Below are 20,337 nucleotides of genomic sequence, written 5' to 3' on the forward strand. Positions count from 1 at the left end.
GAGTAACATGGGAAACTTTAGAGCTCTTGTAAGATTTAGAATTGACACTGGAGACTTGCAACTAAACCATCACCTTGAGACCACTTAAGCGAATGCCACTTACATATGTAAAACAATGTGTAAGGAACTTAATTCATGCTGTGAAACAGTGATGTTATCGAGATTACTGGAGGAAATCAAAGATTATCATTATAACAGGATACTCTTCGGTGAGGCTATGGACATAGCACACACTGCCCAACTGAATTTAGCTGCAAGATATGTTGATGGTGATGGCAAATTACACGAAAGATTCTTTGAGTTTCATTGATATCAATAAAGACACGGATTGTAGTGGAAGATGAACCTCAAGTGTGTTAAGATGATGAGCGTAGCATTACTGGTGAAGTATAGGTACTACAATTCTAAGGAGAATGGAAAGCCTTTCTCTGACCCTGGAGAACTGTGTGGGTATAGGCTGTGACAGTTGCTCAGTTAAGATGTCAGAATTGAAAGGAGCTATGACTACAATAAAAAAGAAAGCTATCAACGTGCAAGTAGCACCATGTCGAAGTCGTCATCTCAACCTAACTGCCTCTCGCAGCTGCGAAGTTACAAGTGTGAGAAACTCACCTGCTGCTATTGAAGTAGTAGTATTGTCCTTTACAGTGTCTAACAACACTCCCCATTTATGTAAATTGATGCCGACAGATAACCCATGTCTCTACTTTGTCCCCTGAGTCATTGTGGTTGCAGGATCAAAATACTGTCTGTCCCCTTGGACATGTCCAAAACAATGGACAACACAAGCATATTTGACATGTAGAGATTAGATATGAATAAAAATTTATTTTGCAGTGATAGTTACTCCTTCCATTTATCTTTAACCAAAAATATGTAACTTTACTTCGGGCTAACTTTCATGACCTTGTTTAGTCAAAAATCTCTGCTCCTCGAATGTAGCATTATTGAGCAGCCAAATTCTGGCTGAAACAACACCCATAGCAATCAAAACCAATTAGCATGTACGCATTACATTTCCGTTACTTGAAACAAAGATTAAGCCTGTATTTTATTCAACTGCTAAGAATACCGTAATTTAATTGGGCTTTTTCAGAATCAAGTTACATATGTAGCACTCCTCTCGCTCTCCTCCTCCCCCTCCCCCTCTCTATTTCTTGATTACATTCCTTCCATGTTGTTCTAGTCAAAAGGTGCAATCCCATATTTTAGTAACTTTAAAGTGTATATGTGGTCTGTTACACAGCTTAATTCTTTTGAATGAACAGCTACACAGCACAGTAATGCATTAGCCTCCACTGGTGAAACATCATAACAATAGCAAGTTAGATATATTGCTTTCTCTGTGTGTTTTATAGTTAATTCTTGAATAGTAGTGCTGGAATGGACATAACATGTGCATGCTGTGTGGAGAGTCACTGCGGAGAAACAGAAATCAGACTGAATAAAATGTAAAGACCATACTACCATCAAACTGTTGAGTAGTAAATTCTTGATGTATTTGTAGTTCCTGAATGTAATGCCCTCCAAGAAAGTTGTCATGTTCAAAATACTCTTGGACCAAAGCTGGCTGAAACCTTGAGCAGAAACCCTCGAAATATTTAGCAAGCCATGGAATGTAGACTGAAGAGAGAAATGATACACCTCTGGGACGGTAGCATCAGAAGAGTGGAGGGGAGACGAAGGGCAAGAATGAATATGGATGAAATTTGTGCAATAAATGAAAGCGCATGCTATTGGTGGTAACCCCCAAACAGTAGTGAAAGTAGGATTCTTCGACTCAATAATATTTTTATATTGCCAACATATAACTATACTTAAAATACTTGTTGCGACAAATAGGTAGGCAGTTATGGGAAGATTCATTTTCATTCCACAAGTTGTGTGTGTTAGCTATGACTGACACCATCACGAGGAAAGGTACTTGTATAGTTTACAATGTGGTAATGGCAGGTACATCACACCTATCCATTTGTACCATTCAGTTCTAATGTATCTTACTGCTTGCATGTAATTTAAGGCATAAGGTAACGACTAACTGCACGGCAGAAGTGCTGAGTCATTGAAAGGCTCATCAACTTAGCTAGCTTTCCCCCCAAATACTACTTCAGAACTATGGTCCCATTTTACAGGCTGACTACATTACAGTAGCACTGTGAATAAGCACACTAAAATGTTTCACATGGCCAGTAATTTTGGGATCCATTTCCATTCTTGCAGATGAATTTATTTTTTTCAAGAGCCATCATACAGAATCACAAAATCATTCAAGAAGATTTTTACACCAACTAGATATGTCTGTAGTCTTGCACATATTTCCTGTGACTTTTCAGAAAACTGCTCAATAGTACTTCACAAGACTGCCTGTCCATAACACCTGCAGTGTCTCTACTCAGTAGGTTAGGATCACCTGTTTTTTTCTGCACAACTTTGTGTAGGTTTTCCTTGAATGTAATTGTCACAGCAGTATCACATGGCAAATAAAAACATACAATGCTGGCGTTCACATACATGGAACCATTAAGGGAACTACTCATTACAACAGGAAATCATAGCTTGAGTCTTGGGACTTGGTACGAATTTTAATATAACTTCATCAATGCAATCTTACGTAATTCTTATTTGTGCTTATAATGTAAAGAAGCAATTCTATGAACTCATAAGCTAAATTACTACACCTGCTCAAAGGCAATGTTTAAATCCATATGGGTATACTATAACAAAATGTTCTATTTTACCTGTTTCCTCGTTTCCAACCTGTGTCATGCTATAATACTGTAATTTAAAGTAAACACAGGACTGCTAAAGTGAATACACACACAATTGATAACCATCTCATTTTTTCACAACAACTCAGCGATGATTAATTCCATGTGGTCATATAAATTCTATAATTACCTCTTTATTCACACCCTCCTCCAACTCTTCTTTTATATTCATGTTGTGTGGGTAAACTTGGGCCTGTGGTAAAAATAACAAACTGTAATAAATACACTTAAGCAGTCACAGTCCTCCCATATTATATAAAATGTATCACATATATAAAGCCCAATTGTCATACTTTTTAATAACTAAATAGTATTTCTGGTTAAGTGTTCTCTTTTGAGTTCAAAATTCTGAGTGACAAGTTCACCATGGTATATTTCAATGGGAGGCAGAAAAAATTTTAAGACTAATTAATGACGACACCTTTGAAAATCCATTATGACCTTCAACTTAAGCCTTCTCCCTATGCTATTGTTTTCAGTCATATTTTCTAACTTCATTATCTTCATATGCATATAATGGTAGTGTAATCAAATAAAATGACACAGCTACTACCTAAAACAATGAAATCAATGTTGTTCATATCAAATGACACAATACAGCGTACATCAACTGTGTTGGGAAGGAGGAACTGGACTGTCAAGTGGCACATCACTCATACTACTATTACGATCAGAATCATAAAATGTCTAGAACAGTTAAATCAAAACCTTTCACTTCAGTAAATGCTTATTTGTGATAAAATTATTTAAAAAACACACACCCTACCTTGGCACACTACTTACTACTTTTCTAACATCATTAGCGCCTTTTGGTGGGGCAAGCATGTTTCTAACAGTACAAAAAGAGTATGAGCTACAGGCTGAAACAGTCCTATTCTTTGGATTTTATATATGGGTTTTACTTGCTGATCTCAAAAGAAGACAAAATTCTAGAAAGATTATTAATGGAGCAGCACCAGCATATCAAGACTGAAAAACTTGTACTGTTGAAGTAAGTGCTGGAATGAGAACAAATGAAACAGTGATAGAATAGAATGAAATTCATTAAACTGATATCGACATCTGTTGAGAATGTTAGATAATTAGCAGCCAAAGAATTTGATTGGAAATCACCTTACTGACAGAAACATAGTAGACCATTTAACTTTAAGAAAAAGCATATCGATACAATAATGAAACAACATGGTGTACAGAAAGAGGATGGCTTGAAGAGAGATGCTGGGCAGGAGATAGAAAGAATACAGCAACATTATGTTATTAATTGATCTTTGTATTAATTAACTGCCTACAGTAATACTAATATACTAGTACAAATAATGATAACAATGATTTTATTATTATTACTATCTGAGCCATGGCAGGCTTCCTCTTTGAATTCATGCCCCACACCTGGTGTATGTCATTTCTTTTCCTTGGAGCTTGTGGCACCATGGGGCACGGTACAGCCGCACAGGGTACGTAAACAGTATTTGCAATTCAGCCGAAATGAACAGATTGAAGAGACTGGTAGCCCTTTAAAAGTTATGTCAATTTAATAGTTGCAGGCAGAACTGTTAACAAAAGACGGAACATTGGTGTGGTCTTGGCTGTCTGTATCTGCTGTCGGTTCTTCTCTGTGGAAGTCACATTATGCAAGGAGCTTTCCCATCCAAACAACTGCCTGATTTGGATTGTGCTGCATGACTTAATACTTCGTGGCGTTGCTTTGGAAGGGGTTGGGGTAATGTCTAGCAACCAGACAAGCTTCTTATTGCTATTCAATTCCCATGTTCAACAGTGGATTCAATGATTTGGTAAACCTGAACACTGTTTTAAGAGTGACCATGTTTAGCATTAGACAAAGTTTTTGAAGAGAATCATCTGACAAGTCCGTTGATCTGTACAACTACTGTGGTCATGTGGCTGTATTAAGTGAGAATGACAGTGGAATTTAGATGCTCCCTGTCTGCTACAGTTTTCTACTATTGTGGCCCACTGTTTTGGACCTCGTCTCTTTTTTTTTTTTTTCTTTTTTGGTCATCAGTCTACTGACTGGTTTGAAGTGGCCCGCCACGAATTCCTTTCCTGTGCTAACCTCTTCATCTCAGAGTAGCACTTGCAACCTACGTTCTCAATTATTTGCTTGACGTATTCCAATCTCTGTCTTCCTCTACAGTTTTTGCCCTCTACAGCTCCCTCTAGTACCATGGAAGTCATTCCCTCATGTCTTAGCAGATGTCCTATCATCCTGTCCCTTCTCCTTATCAGTGTTTTCCACATATTCCTTTCCTCTCCGATTCTGCGTAGAACCTCCTCATTCCTTACCTGATCAGTCCACCTAATTTTCAACATTCGTCTATAGCACCACATCTCAAATGCTTCGATTCTCTTCTGTTCCGGTTTTCCCACAGTCCATGTTTCACTACCATACAATGCTGTACTCCAGACGTACATCCTCAGAAATTTCTTCCTCAAATTAAGGCCGGTATTGGATATTAGTAGACTTCTCTTAGCCAGAAATGCCTTTCTTGCCATAGCGAGTCTGCTTTTGATGTCCTCCTTGCTCTGTCCGTCATTGGTTATTTTACTGCCTAGGTAGCAGAATTCCTTAACTTCATTGACTTCGTGACCATCAATCCTGATGTTAAGTTTCTCGCTGTTCTCATTTCTACTACTTCTCATTACCTTCGTCTTTCTCCGATTTACTCTCAAACCATACTGTGTACTCATTAGACTGTTCATTCCGTTCAGCAGATCATTTAATTCTTCTTCACTTTCACTCAGGATAGCAATGTCATCAGCGAATCGTATCACTGATATCCTTTCACCTTGTATTTTAATTCCACTCCAGAACCTTTCTTTTATTTCCATCATTGCTTCCTCGATGTACAGATTGAAGAGTAGGGGCGAAAGGCTACAGCCTTGTCTTACACCCTTCTTAATACGAGCACTTTGTTCTTGATCGTCCACTCTCATTATTCCCTCATGGTTGTTGTACATATTGTATATGACCCGTCTCTCTCTATAGCTTACCCCTACTTTTTCAGAATCTCGAACAGCTTGCACCATTTTATATTGTCGAACGCTTTTTCCATGTCGACAAATCCTATGAAAGTGTCTTGATTTTTCTTTAGCCTTGCTTCCATTATTAGCCATAATGTCAGAATTGCCTCTCTCGTCCCTTTACTTTTCCAAAAGCCTAACTGATCATCACCTAGTGCATTCTCAATTTTCTTTTCCATTCTTCTGTATATTATTCTTGTAAGCAGCTTTGATAATTTTCGCACTTGTCAGCTCTTGTCATCTTCGGAATTGTGTGGATGGTGCTTTTCCGATAGTCAGATGCTATATCGCCAGACTCATATATTCTACACACCAACGTGAATAGTCGTTTTGTTGCCACTTCCCCCAATGATTTTAGAAATTCTTATGGAATGTTATCTATCCCTTCTGCCTTATTTGACCGTAAGTCCTCCAAAGTTCTTTTAAATTCCGATTCTAATACTGGATCCCCTATCTCTTCTAAATCGACTCCTGTTTCTTCTTCTATCACATCAGACAAAACTTCACCCGCATAGAGGCTTTCAATGTATTCTTTCCACCTATCTGCTCTCTCCTCTGCATTTAAACAGTGGAATTCCTGTTGCGCTCTTAATGTTACCACCGTTGCTTTTAATGTCACCAAAGGTTGTTTTGTCTTTCCTGTATGCTGAGTCTGTCCTTCCGACAATCATATCTTTTTCGATGTCTTCACATTTTTCCTGCAGCCATTTCGTCTTAGCTTTCCTGCACTTCCTATTTATTTCATTCCTCAGCGACTTGTATTTCTGTATTCCTGATTTTCCCGGAACATGTTTGTACTTCCTCCTTTCATCAATCAACTGAAGTATTTCTTCTGCTACCCATGGTTTCTTTGCAGCTACCTTCTTTGTACCTATGTTTTCCTTCCCAACTTCTGTGATGGCCCTTTTTTGAGATGTCCATTCCTCTTCAACTGTACTGCCTACTGCGCTATTCCTTATTGCTGTATCTATAGCGTTAGAGAACTTCAAACGTATCTCGTCATTCCTTAGTACTTCCGTATCCCACTTCTTTGCGTATTGATTCTTCCTGACTAATGTTTTGAACTTCAGCCTACTCTTCATCACTACTATATTGTGATCTGAGTCTATACCTGCTCCTGGGTACGCCTTACAATCCAGTATCTGATTTCGGAATCTCTGTTTGACCATGATGTAATCTAATTGAAATCTTCCCGTATCTCCCGGCCTTTTCCAAGTATACCTCCTCCTCTTGTGATTCTTGAACAGGGTATTCGCTATTACTTGCTGAAACTTGTTACAGAACTCAATTAGTCTTTCTCCTCTTTCATTCCTTGTCCCAAGCCCATATTCTCCTGTAACCTTTTCTTCTACTCCTTCCCCTACAACTGCGTTCCAGATGCCCATGACTATTAGATTTTCGTCCCCCTTTACATACTGCATTACCCTTTCAATATTCTCATGCACTTTCTCTATCTGTTCATCTTCAGCTTGCGACGTCGGCATGTATACCTGAACTATCGTTGTCGGTGTTGGTCTGCTGTCGATTCTGATTAGAACAACCCGGTCACTGAACTGTTCACAGTAACACACCCTCTGCCCTGCCGTCCTATTCATAATGAATCTTACATCTGTTATACCATTTTCTGCTGCTGTTGCTATTACCCGATACTCATCTGACCAGAAATCCTTGTCTTCCTTCCACTTCACTTCACTGACACCTACTGTATCTTGATGGAGCCTTTGCATTTCCCTTTTCAGATTTTCTAGTTTCCCTACCACGTTCAAGCTTCTGACATTCCATGCCCAGACACTTAGAACATTATCCTTTCGTTGATTATTCAATCTTTTTCTCATGGTAACCTCCCCCTTGGCAGTCCCCTCTCAGATCTCCGAATGGGGGACTATTCCGGAATCTTTTGCCAATGGAGAGATCACCATGACACTTCTTCAATTACAGGACACTTGTCCTGTGGATACACGTTACATGTCTTTAATGCAGTGGTTTCCATTGCCTTCTGCATCCTCATGTCGTTGATCATTGCTGATCCTTCCGCCTTTAGGGGCAATTTCCCACCCCTAGGACAAGAGAGTGCCCTGAACCTCTATCCGCTCCTCCGTCCTCTTTGACAAGGCCGTTGGCAGAATAAGGCTGACTTATTATGCCGGAAGTCTTCGGCCGCCAATGCTGATTATTTATCAAAATTTAGGCAGTGGCGGGGATCGAACACGGGACCCAAGACATTTGATTATGAATCAAAGACGCTACCCCTAGACCACCCTCCTCGACTCTTAGGGCGTGCTCATCATACTGTGGCTGTTAACATTGCCTCTGTACATCAGCTTCATGGAATGCACCACTGCCAGTTACGAATGGGCAGCCTTCACTCAAATTATGTAAATTACTATTTGAAATGTGTACAAAAATTTTGTACCTTTTGATGTTTGGGGGTTTGATGGGATGAGTGCTTTTCTTGTACATACCACTGCGCACTGTTAGAATGGCCACATGCTGATCAGCTCTATGTGAATCATTCACGTCATATTTAGATGTCATCCAGACTTGTGAAAATATAGCCTGTTGGTAAGTAACTGGCACATTAGAGGCTCACGGGCTGGAAGAAGCAAAAGTGTGTAGAACTGTAAGTCTTATTGAGCTCTGAACGTTTTTTGTGTGTTTGTTCACTGGCCATTTGTGAATTGAAGAGTGAAAGAAATTTAATTGTCCAACTGTTTGTTATTTTAAAGTTGTCATGGGGTGACCTTTCCTCACCTTTTATTTATGTACTGCTAAAAGTCTGTTCTGAGTACTAATTACTGGTTTTCCTTTTTAAATAGCATTCTTGAGCTCCTATGCATGCACATTCACTTACTGAAGCACTTGCGCAACTGCTACAGTATAACTTCATAGAATTTTTACCGTGTCTGAAGCCAGTTATATCAATCTGTGCACACTAACTCTCAATTACTTAACTGCTCATTGGGGCAAGATTTAAAGCAACTTGCCCTGTCTGCTGAACGCTGCTCTAGAAATCAGTGCACCTGTTTACTTTATTAAACTATCTAGATGCACTTTGAGGTGTATTTTAATAATTTCCTTTTTCTAGTGGTCTCGAGGCAGATATAAATTTCTCTGTCTTCCAGTATAGCTATTCAGTTTTAACCTTTGAGATGAATTATGCTTCTGTGTCATCTTAAAGAGCCATCTCTTTCCAAACAATTATTTGTTCATTTGTTGAAGCATTTTCTGAGCTGCAGTTTGTGAAGCTGAATATTTTGAATGTAAAATCTAAGGACTGATGTCAGACACAGCTTTTCTCTTTCACTATTGCCTCAATTGCATTGTCACTAAACTAGGGTGGGTAACGTCATAAATTTCAAAAGTTCAGAGTGTCAATCTTAAAAAATATATCGGCTCAACCACTTGTTTATAGTGTAAAACACTAAGATTGATGCGTTTCGGAAGTCAAGCTTCCATCATCAGAATAATAAAAAGTAAAGGAACCTGTTAAAACTTGCTAAAATGGAACATGCACCAGGCACAATAAACTGATAATAAAATTAAAACATCGTGGCTACTTCCCTAGTTGCAGCCGTGTCTTCCGAGGTGCATCTCCACATAGTTGTCAAAATATAAAAAATACTCTAAAATGGTGTCGCCTATGGTGTTCAACATCTAACCACATGACTGTCTCCTCTATCGTCTTAAATCGCCCATGCATCTTCATTGATACCACACACCACGTAGCCAAACACGACACAAATGCGAGTGAGCTCACGTACAAGTAAACAAGGAAGTCACAGATGTCTATACAAACATAATGTATACATGTTCCAAGGACCTCATGAATGATGGTATCCTGCCAATTGCTAAAAATGTAGTTACCAAAAGAAACCAGTGAAATGTTTCAAAAAGTTATTTGTATCATCAGTTAGCTGTTCATTCAGTGTGTTCTGATTATCCATGCTATGTATCAATTTCCAGCTGTCAATCTTAGTGTTTTACACTATAAAGAAGTAGTTGAGCTGATATATTTTTTTAACTTTGACAATCACAACCATGACCTCTCATCCAGTATGGATAAAATCAAAGTTCAGAGTGTCGTTTGTAATCCTGCTAATGTATCTGATTTTAGTTATTTTTCCTAAATAAATACATTTCAATAAACAATGGTGACGCATGTGAACCCCAATCCATCCAGTGCTTCCACTTCATTTCCCTTTCTCCCGCTGGATGTTTGGCTGGTAACAGAGGATGGTTACTTCCCTGCAAGTAAAGGAGAGGTATCCTCATACTGTTCAATTCACCATGAGGTTTTGTGTGTGTGTGTGTGTGTGTGTGTGTGTGTGTGTGTGTGTGTGTGTGTGTGTGTGTGTGTAGGTATCCACTGCTGAACATGGGGTCCCATGTCTCACCCAGTTTGTCCTTATTGCAGAAGCAACAGTTAATCTACGAATTGAAAGTGTGTCAGCTTCCATGTAGTAAGGGTAGTGTTGCCGAACTTGTGGCTTGTCTGCATGCCGGTGTGGACAACCCCTTGGTGATTAGAACCAACTGCACCGAGGAGGTATATGTTGTACTAGCTGACTGAGCTCCGATCATGAGACCCTTGTGTCAGAACAGAGTGTTTAGAAAGTTGTCAGCCCCACCATAAGCAAATACATACAATCCAGGCACAATTGATCCAATGGGATAATCACTTGTGGGATATTCCACAAGGTAATCTCTATTCTGAGCAGGATACATTAGCTCTGCAGTTACAGGGGCAGGCGCATTACTTGCTAAGAGGGGTCACCCACATTAATTTAGACAAATTAGGAGCAATAGGTGGTGAACAAGATCCTCCCACTAACAGATAACTGCTGCAATTAGTAGTAATGCTATAGGACACCTTCAAAGATGAGAAGGGAATTTATTTGGGAAATTACCTTACCAAATATGTTACTGCTTCAAGCTATAATTGAACTTTCAATTAAGAATTTAAAAACAGGTGAAATCCATCCTGTGGATCACCAAATTTATGATTCATGCTGACACTTTATCTCCAATAATGCTGTTGTTCAGGCATTGTGCCCCGTGTTACGTCAGGTTTTCAGTTGAGTTTTACAGGCCAAGGCCGAGAAGGTAAAGGGCAAGGCAGCAGGGGGGGGGGGGGGAAGAGGCAAGGCAGAGGGGGGGAAGAGGCATGGCAGGGGGGGGAGGGAAGAGGCATGGCAGGGGGGGGAGGGAAGAGGCAAGGCAGAGGGGGGGGGGGAAGAGGCAAGGCAGAGGGGGGGAAGAGGCAAGGCAGAGGGGGGGGAAGAGGCAAGGCAGATGGGGGGGAAGAGGCAAGGCAGAGGGGGGGAAGAGGCAAGGCAGAGGGGGGGAAGAGGCAAGGCAGAGGGGGGGGGGGGGAAGAGGCAAGGCAGAGGGGGGGGGGAAGAGGCAAGGCAGAGGAGGGGGAAGAGGCAAGGCAGAGGGGGGGGGAAGAGGCAAGGCAGAGGGGGGGGGGAAGAGGCAAGGCAGAGGGGGGGGAAGAGGCAAGGCAGAGGGGGGGGAAGAGGCAAGGCAGAGGGGGGGGAAGAGGCAAGGCAGAGGGGGGGGGAAGAGGCAAGGCAGAGGGGGGGGGGAAGAGGCAAAACAGAGGGGGGGAAGAGGCAAGGCAGAGGGGAGGAAGAGGCAAGGCAGAGGGGGGGAAGAGGCAAGACAGAGGGGGGGAAGAGGCAAGGCAGAGGGGGGGGAAGGGGCAAGGCAGAGGGGGGGAAGGGGCAAGGCAGAGGGGGGGAAGGGGCAAGGCAGAGGGGGGGAAGGGGCAAGGCAGAGGGGGGGAAGGGGCAAGGCAGAGGGGGGAAGGGGCAAGGCAGAGGGGGGGAAGGGGCAAGGCAGAGGGGGGGAAGGGGCAAGGCAGAGGGGGGGAAGGGGCAAGGCAGAGGGGGGGAAGGGGCAAGGCAGAGGGGGGGGAAGGGGCAAGGCAGAGGGGGGGAAGGGGCAAGGCACAGGGGGGGAAGGGGCAAGGCAGAGGGGGGGAAGGGGCAAGGCAGAGGGGGGGAAGAGGCAAGGCAGAGAGGGGGAAGAGGCAAGGCAGGGGGGGGGGAAGAGGCAAGGCAGAGGGGGAAAATTAGTGGGCGGATATGGAATGTGGACAAGGAATGTAAGAGGATGCCATCTGTTAGAATTTTGGACAGGGCATATTTTCATCATACACTATGTGCTCAAAGGTATCCGGTTACCGCCAGAAACACACTTTTTCATATTAGGTGCAATATGCTGCTACATACTGCCTGACACTCCATATCTGCAACCTGAGTAGCCATTAGACAACATAAGAGAGCACAATTGGGTGCTCTGCGGAATTCGTTGACATCAAACGCTGTCAGTGATTGGGTGTCACTTGTGTCGCATCTGTATGTGATTTCCTCAGTCCTGAGCATCCCTAGGTCCACTGATTTCGATGTGATAGTGAAGTGGAAATGTGAAGGGACACAAGCAGTACAAAAACATGCAGGCCAATCTAGTCTCTTGACTGACAGATACGACTGACAGTTGAAGATGGTTTTAATGTGTAATAGGCAGACATCTATGCAGACCTGAATGAACTGCAAAAATTTAGGAATTTTAAGAATGTGATCGGGATAAACTGAAAGAATCAGAGGCTATAGAGAATTTCAGAGAGCACTATGGAACCATTGACAAAAACATGGGAAAGAGACACAGTAGAAAATGAAAGGGTAGCTTTGAGACATGAAATAGTGATGGCAGCAGAGGATCAAGTAGGTAAAAAAATGAAGGTAGTAGAAATCCTTGGATAATGGAGAGATATTGAATTTTATAGATGAAAGGAGAAAATATAAAAATGCAGTAAGTGAATCGGGCAAGAAGGAACACAAACGTCTCAAAAATGAAATCTACAGGAAGTGCATAATGGCTAAGCAGGGATGGCTATAGGACAAATTTAAGGATGTAGAGACATATATGACGAGGTGTAAGATAGATACTGCCTATTGGCATTCTGAAGAGACCTTTGGAGAAAAGAGGACCACCTGTAATAATATCAAGAGCTCAGATGGGAAACCAGTTACAAGCAAAGGGAAGGCATAGGTGAAAGGAGTATACAGAGTGTCTATGCAAGGGCAATGTACTTGTGGGCAATATTACAGAAATGGAAGAGGATGTAGATGAGGATGAAATAGGAGATATGATACTGCGTTTGACAGAGCACTGAAAGACCTAAGTTGAAACAGGGCCCTGGGAGTAGAAAGATCCAATAAGACTACTGACAGCCTTGGTAGACCCAGCCTTGACAAAACTCTGCCATCTGGTGAGCAAGATGTATGAGACAGGTGAAATACCCTCAGACTTCAAGAAGAATATAATTGCAATAAAAAAAAAGTGTGAAAATTACCGAACTATCAGTTTAATACGTCACAGCTGCAGAATACTAACATTCATTCTTTACAGATGAATGGAAAAGCTGGTGGATGCCAACATCAGGGAAGATTAGTTTGGATTCCATAGAAATGCTGGTATACATGAGGCAATACCGACCCTACGACTTATCTTCGAAGATAGATTAAGGAAAGGCAAACCTACATTTCCAGCATTTGTAGACTTAGAGAAAGCTTTCGACAATGTTGACTGGAATACTCTTTCAAATTCTGAAGATGGCAGTCATCAAATACAAGGAGCAAAAGGCTATTTACAATTTGTACAGAAACCAGATGGCAGTTATGAAAGTCGAGGAGCATGGAAGGGAAGCAGTGGTTGGGAACGGAGTGAGACAAGGTTTTAGCCCAACCCCAGTGTTGTTCACTCTGTATATTGAGCAAGCAATAAATGAAACAAAAGAAGAATTTTCAGAAGGCATTGTAATCCACAGAGAACAAATAAAAACTTTGAGGTTTGCCGACAACATTGTAATTCTGACAGAGACAGCAGAGGACCTGGAAGAGCAGTTCAACAGAATGGACAGTGCCTTCAAAGGGGGATATAAGATGAGCATCAAGAAAAGCAAAACGAGGATATTGGAATGTAGTCTAATTAAATCGTGTGATGATGATGGAATTAGATTAAGAAATAAGACACTTAAGGTAGTAGATGAGTTTTGCTATTTGGGTAGAAAAACAACTGATGATGGTCAAAGTAGAGAGGATATAAAATGTAGACTGGCAATGGCAAGGAAAGCATTCCTGAATAAGAGATATTTGTTAAAGTATACATTTAAGTGTCAGGAAGTCTTTTCTGAAAGTATTGGTACGGAGTGTACCCATGTATGGAAGTGAAACGTGGATGATAAATAACTTAGATGAGAAGAGAACAGAAGCTTTTGAAATGTGGTGCTATAGAAGAATGCTGAAGATTAGATGGGTGTATCACATAACTAATAAGGAGATACTGAATAGAATTGGGGAGAAGAGGTATTTGTGGCAGAACTTGACTAGAAGAAGGAATCGGTTGGCAGGACACATTCTGAGTCATCAGGGGATCATTGATTTAGTACTGGAGGAAAGGGCGGAGCATAAAAATCAGAGGGATACCAAGGCATGAATACACTAAACAGATTCGGGAGGATGTGGGTTGCAGTAGTTACTCAGAGATGAAGCAGCTTGCACAGGATAGAGTAGCATGGAGAGCTGCATCAATCCATTCTCAGGACTGAAGATCGCAACAAGAAACACATCCTCCCAAAGGCATGATGAAGGTATCAGGATTCATCAGACCATGCAGTGCTCTCCCATTGCACCAACATCCAACGCCAATAGTTACATGCCTATTTCAGTTGTAGTTGTCGATGTCATGACGTTAACACTGGCACATTCATGGGTCATCAGCTGCACAGACTCATCATTAGGAGTGCTTGGAGCATTGCGCATGCAGACATACTTTTACTCTGCCCAGCATTAATGCTGCATGTTAGTTATGCCACAATTTTCTGCCTGTCTATTTTTACCAGTCTGCCTAGCCTATGATGTGTACCACCTCTCATGAGCGGTACTTGCCCAACCCCCATAATGTCTGGACATGGTTTCACCTGTGTTTTGCCATGTGTTGAAGAAAACTTCCACAGCACTCCTCAAACGCTCATCAAGCTGTGCAGCTTCCAAAATGCTCATTTGCAGCCTTCAGACTATCAAAATCTTCTCTCAGTCAAACTCAGATTGTGTGCATTCCCTATTTTACACCCAGACAGCATGCTCACTGATACTCCATGCACCGTGTGAGTGTGACTAGAAGACAAGGTGAGGTGCTATTCCCTGGATAAGTTTATACTGACAGCAGATCAGTGGTTATAATGTTTTGGCTGATGTTATGGATATAGTATTATGGCTTCCAAATGGATGCTGGGCAATGCCAAGGGAACCATTCTGCAACATTTGAGGCAATTGTCAATTGCATCAAATTACTACAAGGGTGTACCAGAAAATAATGCCTCCTAAGCTTTGATTCTGTTCTTCATGTCAGTTGTCATACATATTACTCTGTTGATGTTACAACTTTGCTGACACAATATGTAGCGTCCTCCTGCTGGAGAGTTCTGAACTGCAGTGTGTAAGGTGTGTGTGTTATTTAACAGTGTCAGCACGTCAGAAAACCCTCAGAAAACAGAACACAAATTCAAATAGTTCACCCACATGTGGAGCACCCTCTCCTTCAGCATGAAAATGATAGACCACACACAACTTTTTTTGCACCTGCAACAGGCTGACACCTTTGATTCATTGCTATTGATCATCCTCCATACTGTCCCAGTTTGACCCAATTTTCAACTATTCCCAAAACCTAAAGAACACCTTCAACGACTTCAGTTTGATAGTGGTGAATTGGTGTGAGCAGAGGTGAAGCTGTGGGTCTGCCAACAAAGTCAAACATTCTACAGTGATGACACCAACAACCTGGTGTCTCATTGGGAGAAAGGTGTTCAGTGCCATGGTGACTACGTTTGAAATAAATATTTAAACACTAAGAATAAAGATGTAAAATGTTAATCAAGTTTGTTTTAATTAAAATGCTTTGATAATTTTCAAATAAAAATTGTGTACCATTACTTTCCAGCATGTGCTCATGCCAAAATATACACCACTTAGAAACTAAGCTTTATTAATTTGGTAAAGAAGGTGGCTTTCAACTAATATAATCTCTACATGCATCTCTTAAGGTCATAGGGAAGTTCAGTCCCACTAACACAGCACACAATGTCAGAGGTAGAAGTTACATTCTGGGCACAATTTGGATTTTTTGGTAGACATTAGGCTGTGCTACTGGTCAATTTGTTACCACATCCTTTACTTGGCTTTCACATTTCTTGACTTTGTCAGCTCACAATCACACTGCCACCTTTCAACATAGGCTAGGCCTTGAGCTGGACTATGGAACAGTCTCTCGCCACAACATATATTTCAAGGAGGGAGGGGAGTGGGGGGGGGGGGTGTCTAGCACAACATTTTGACCTAGTCTTTGAATAGTTCTCAGGTTCAGGTCCAAGGTCAATGACTCTTCAAATTGCTTTTGATTCACATGATGTGTGTTGTGCATACATATCATTCTGTATGTCAAACCATCATTACGTCAAGGGTGAAGGCAAAGGCTTTAAGTATGTTGGGTCTAACCACTCTTTTACTGTATTTAATAAAATGTATATTTACTTTCCTATCATTTCCTCACAGTGATGGTTTATGATTACTGTTGTGATACTGCTCGTCAAATGAATTGCAAGCTGATCACGTAGTTCATACGAACTATAATGAAGTACTCACATATATTCAAATGCAAATGCTGCATTAATGCTATCACAGTACTTCTGCAGTTGCACCCAAGACAGGCGTTGAAGCAGACTTATTCAGCACAGATAGTACACAAGTAGTTGTGATTGTGTCAGGAACCTCAATTCTGGTTGGCAGAATAAAAATACTAGTGGCACCAAGTGAATTTGTTTTCCTGCTAATAGCTGAATACCCTACAAATGGCTGCACTGCATCAGATTTCAAGTGACATGTATATGTAAGATTATTTACACCAGTAACTAACATTCTGGCAGTTTCACAAAAGTATGTGTAACAACGTGCAGCAAAGACAGAAAGTGGTTATGAACAAACCTGTTAATATTTAATGTGTAACACCATTGCTTCATGAAAACTACGCTGCCAACATACAAATTCATTCTGCAGATACGGGCTGTGTAACAATTTATGTTTCATATGGTATTTGTCAGAAATTTAACATTACTATTGGGTCATTCCATGTCAAGTTGGCCGAAATTTAGACAAGTTCCCCACTAGACCATCTCCAATTTTATGAAATTTTTACAGGAGATTATATATATATATATAAGATGACGTGACTTACCGAACGAAAGCGCTGGCAGGTCGATAGACACACAAACAAAAACAAACACACACACATACACACAAAATTCAAGCTTTCGCAAAAAAACTGTTGCCTCATCAGGAAAGAGGGAAGGAAAGGGAAAGACTAAAGGATGTGGGTTTTAAGTGAGAGGGTAAGGAGTCATTCCAATCCCGGGGGCGGAAAGACTTACCTTAGGGGGAAAAAAGGACAGGTATACACTCGCGCACACACACACACACACATATACAGACACAAGCAGACATATTTAAGGTCTTTAAATATGTCTACTTGTGCCTGTATATGTGTGGATGGATATGTGTGTGTGTGTGTGTGTGTGTGTGTGTGTGTGTGTGTGTGTGTGTGTGTGTGTGTGCGCGAGTGTATACCTGTCCTTTTTTCCCCCTAAGGTAAGTCTTTCCGCCCCCGGGATTGGAATGACACTCCTTACCCTCTCACTTAAAACCCACATCCTTTAGTCTTTCCCTTTCCTTCCCTCTTTCCTGACGAGGCAACAGTTTTTTGCGAAAGCTTGAATTTTGTGTGTATGTTTGTGTGTCTATCGACCTGCCAGCGCTTTTGTTTGGTAAGTCTCATCATCTTTCTTTTAGATATATTTTTCCCACGTGGAATGTTTCCCTCTATTATATATATATACCTTACATGAAGCACTGCCAAATTACAGCTTCATAAATAGTATGGTGGGGCCACCAGCCACCTCTCCATAAAGGCTCGTTTTTGACATTGCGACTGAAATGAATGAATGATAAACTTTGTTTTACCACTGTTCAGGATCTAAGATACCTGTTGTGCTCAAACTTTGTGATCCTGTTCAACTTTTTGGGTACAATAGCTTCATTTTAGTACAAAAGGTCAAACTACGGTAAATTCATCATAGTGTGCTATCAAAGTGGTTCATAAATCTTGTCATATCAAATAAACTTACATTTATATTACATTAAAAAATACATGTACTCTTTATGGTTTCCAAGCCAAATATTTCAGTTCTTATTAATTCATTTGCTAAAATTTGTTATTAATAGAAATTACAGTTGATTCTAACAAGCTTTCTTGCTGATGGAGCTGGAATGACAGAAATAATGTGTTGGTTTGGAATCCAACAAGCATCCTGCCTAGCTGGCCAATAGAATGAATGTGCATGTCCATTGGGGTGCATGAAAATGAAACATTTTCTTCTTCTGAAACTTCAGACACAGTACCAATCAACCATTTCTGATCATATATACAGGCAATTTATGGGCCCAGTTGTAAGGCTTTAATATTTCTGAATGAAACGCTTGATGTTGGTGAACATTTGCCACAAAGAAGTTTGTATCATTGAATACTCTTCTAAGTTGCTCTTCATTTAATGGCACAAAATGGCGGTTCTCTTGTTCCTGATACTGTGCAGCCATTTTTTAACCTTGCTTCCTGCTCAGTTTTTAATGTTTCAATTTGTTCCTAAAAAAATGAATTGGATTCCTCTGTTATTCTCTGTACGGTATTTAAACAAGTCAGTTGGTGTCAAATCTGGTCCTCAGTTGGTCTTTGAAGGCTTGCTCTTGCTGCCAGGCACTTTAAAGTTCCTCCAATCCCATCACATGGAGATTTTCCATGGCTTGTAGCAGAAAAGTTCCATTCAGCTGAGATTCCAGTCATTTTGATGGTGGCAGAGATTCAGAGAATTTTTGAAGTTTTTGCACTGCACTGCTCACCCATCACTGAAGTAGTAAATGTGTGTCATTTTTCCAAGGAGACACTTTAGATCGTCTATTAATTTTACTATAAAAGCATTTACAGCAATTGCATCATGTTTCAGGCTGTCGCTTATTATACAGTAGCTGATGCTGCTGATGTCCAAGTTATTTCTGAAGTACACAACAAATGGGTGTAAAGTTGCTTGGCTGTTGTTCCAGTGAAAGCCTATAACTGCATCCTGCACAATGAAGGAATAATTTTCAGCAAAGTCCATTAATATGATCATTTCAGGTGGCTTACAGTTTTCTTTTATAATTTTAGGTGCTTGCTCTGGTGCTTTGCAACAGAATGAGTGGAAAGTTTGTAAATTTTTGAAATCAGATCTTCAATAAAATCCTCAGCAGTCATCTGCTTTGTTTCTAATGTATCTATCAGTGTGCACCCACTGTTTGAACTCAATGGTATCATTTGGATCACTGTCTTATAAACTACTTTCTAAAAACTTTCAAGTAGTTCTTTTCCCGGACAGATTTCAGCGATGAAGCATGCAGTCTGGATTCCAAATTACACACTGTTTTAGCAATCAGAATCTTATAATCTTCTTTAATTGGAGTGCTTGCAAGCATCAGTTTCACAGTTTGGTGTAAAGTGCAGACAGAAACTGAGTGGGTTCTGCAGCACCCACAGCGATGCACCATTTTGGTCTCAATTCACAAAATTTGACAAATCCAATTTCAGGCCCATGCCGAAGTTGATATGCAGCAAACATGTCTTTCAAATTATTCAGGAGAAGGTATTTTTGCATCAAAACTATCTTTCTTTCTATTCTAATTGATACAGTCTTTTTACCTGGACAAATTCGACTAATTCTTCATTCTGAAAAAATGTTACCACTCTTTCTTTTACAGCATCTGGAATCTTCTTGCCACACTTGTTCTTTGGAAGAGTTAGTATACCATTTTCTGCCTGTAACTTCCTAGCTGCTTTTACCATCCTCTCTGAAACACCAAATTCTTGCATTGCCTCTTTTATAGTACAGCTTTGTGGTACTAATGTCAGTATCTGCTATTTTTCAGGCTGCCTTGACAATTGCAACTTCTCTTTCAATTCCTTAATCAGCTGCTTATGATCTTCACAATCTGGACATGTCTTGCTTGTACTAGGTGTTTGAAGATCTTTTGGGGGGAATCCTCCAGCAGCAGCAATGTTATTCACAATTGCCTGTTGAGCTACGCTTATTTTTTGTTTTGTGTAACCTTTCACATCCCTTTTGGATATTCTCTGAAATTTTGGTGGGGAGACCCCAAAAGCAGTTAGAATTGAATCAATTGATACCTCTGAATATGCTTCATCTTCAGACTGGTTTGAAGTTGACTGTGATTTTTCTGCTTTCTTTGCTAAAAATTGTTTCTGCAAGCTGGACATATCTTCCGACCAGGTTTCACATTGCTCTTAGTCACTGCTTGCAATTGTTTTGCTGTTTCCACATTGACAATCTGTAAACCCTTATTAACAGAATGGTTCTTTGCAC

General features: G+C 40.7%; 1 protein-coding gene across 16 annotated transcripts in view; it reads right to left on the reverse strand.

Annotated features, from left to right (window-relative positions):
- The window catches only part of LOC124553717 (zinc finger protein 708-like), a 117,913-nt gene that overhangs the window by 76,659 nt on the left and 20,917 nt on the right, over positions 1–20,337 (reverse strand). For all 16 annotated transcript variants that reach the window (XM_047127635.1, XM_047127624.1, XM_047127631.1 and 13 more), the window contains one exon: positions 2,899–2,961. In XM_047127635.1, coding sequence (XP_046983591.1) covers positions 2,899–2,961 — 63 coding nt within the window. The remainder of the gene's footprint in view (positions 1–2,898; positions 2,962–20,337) is intronic.

This window comes from Schistocerca americana, chromosome 11 (genome assembly GCF_021461395.2).
Source record: "Schistocerca americana isolate TAMUIC-IGC-003095 chromosome 11, iqSchAmer2.1, whole genome shotgun sequence".
Taxonomy (NCBI): domain Eukaryota; kingdom Metazoa; phylum Arthropoda; class Insecta; order Orthoptera; family Acrididae; genus Schistocerca; species Schistocerca americana.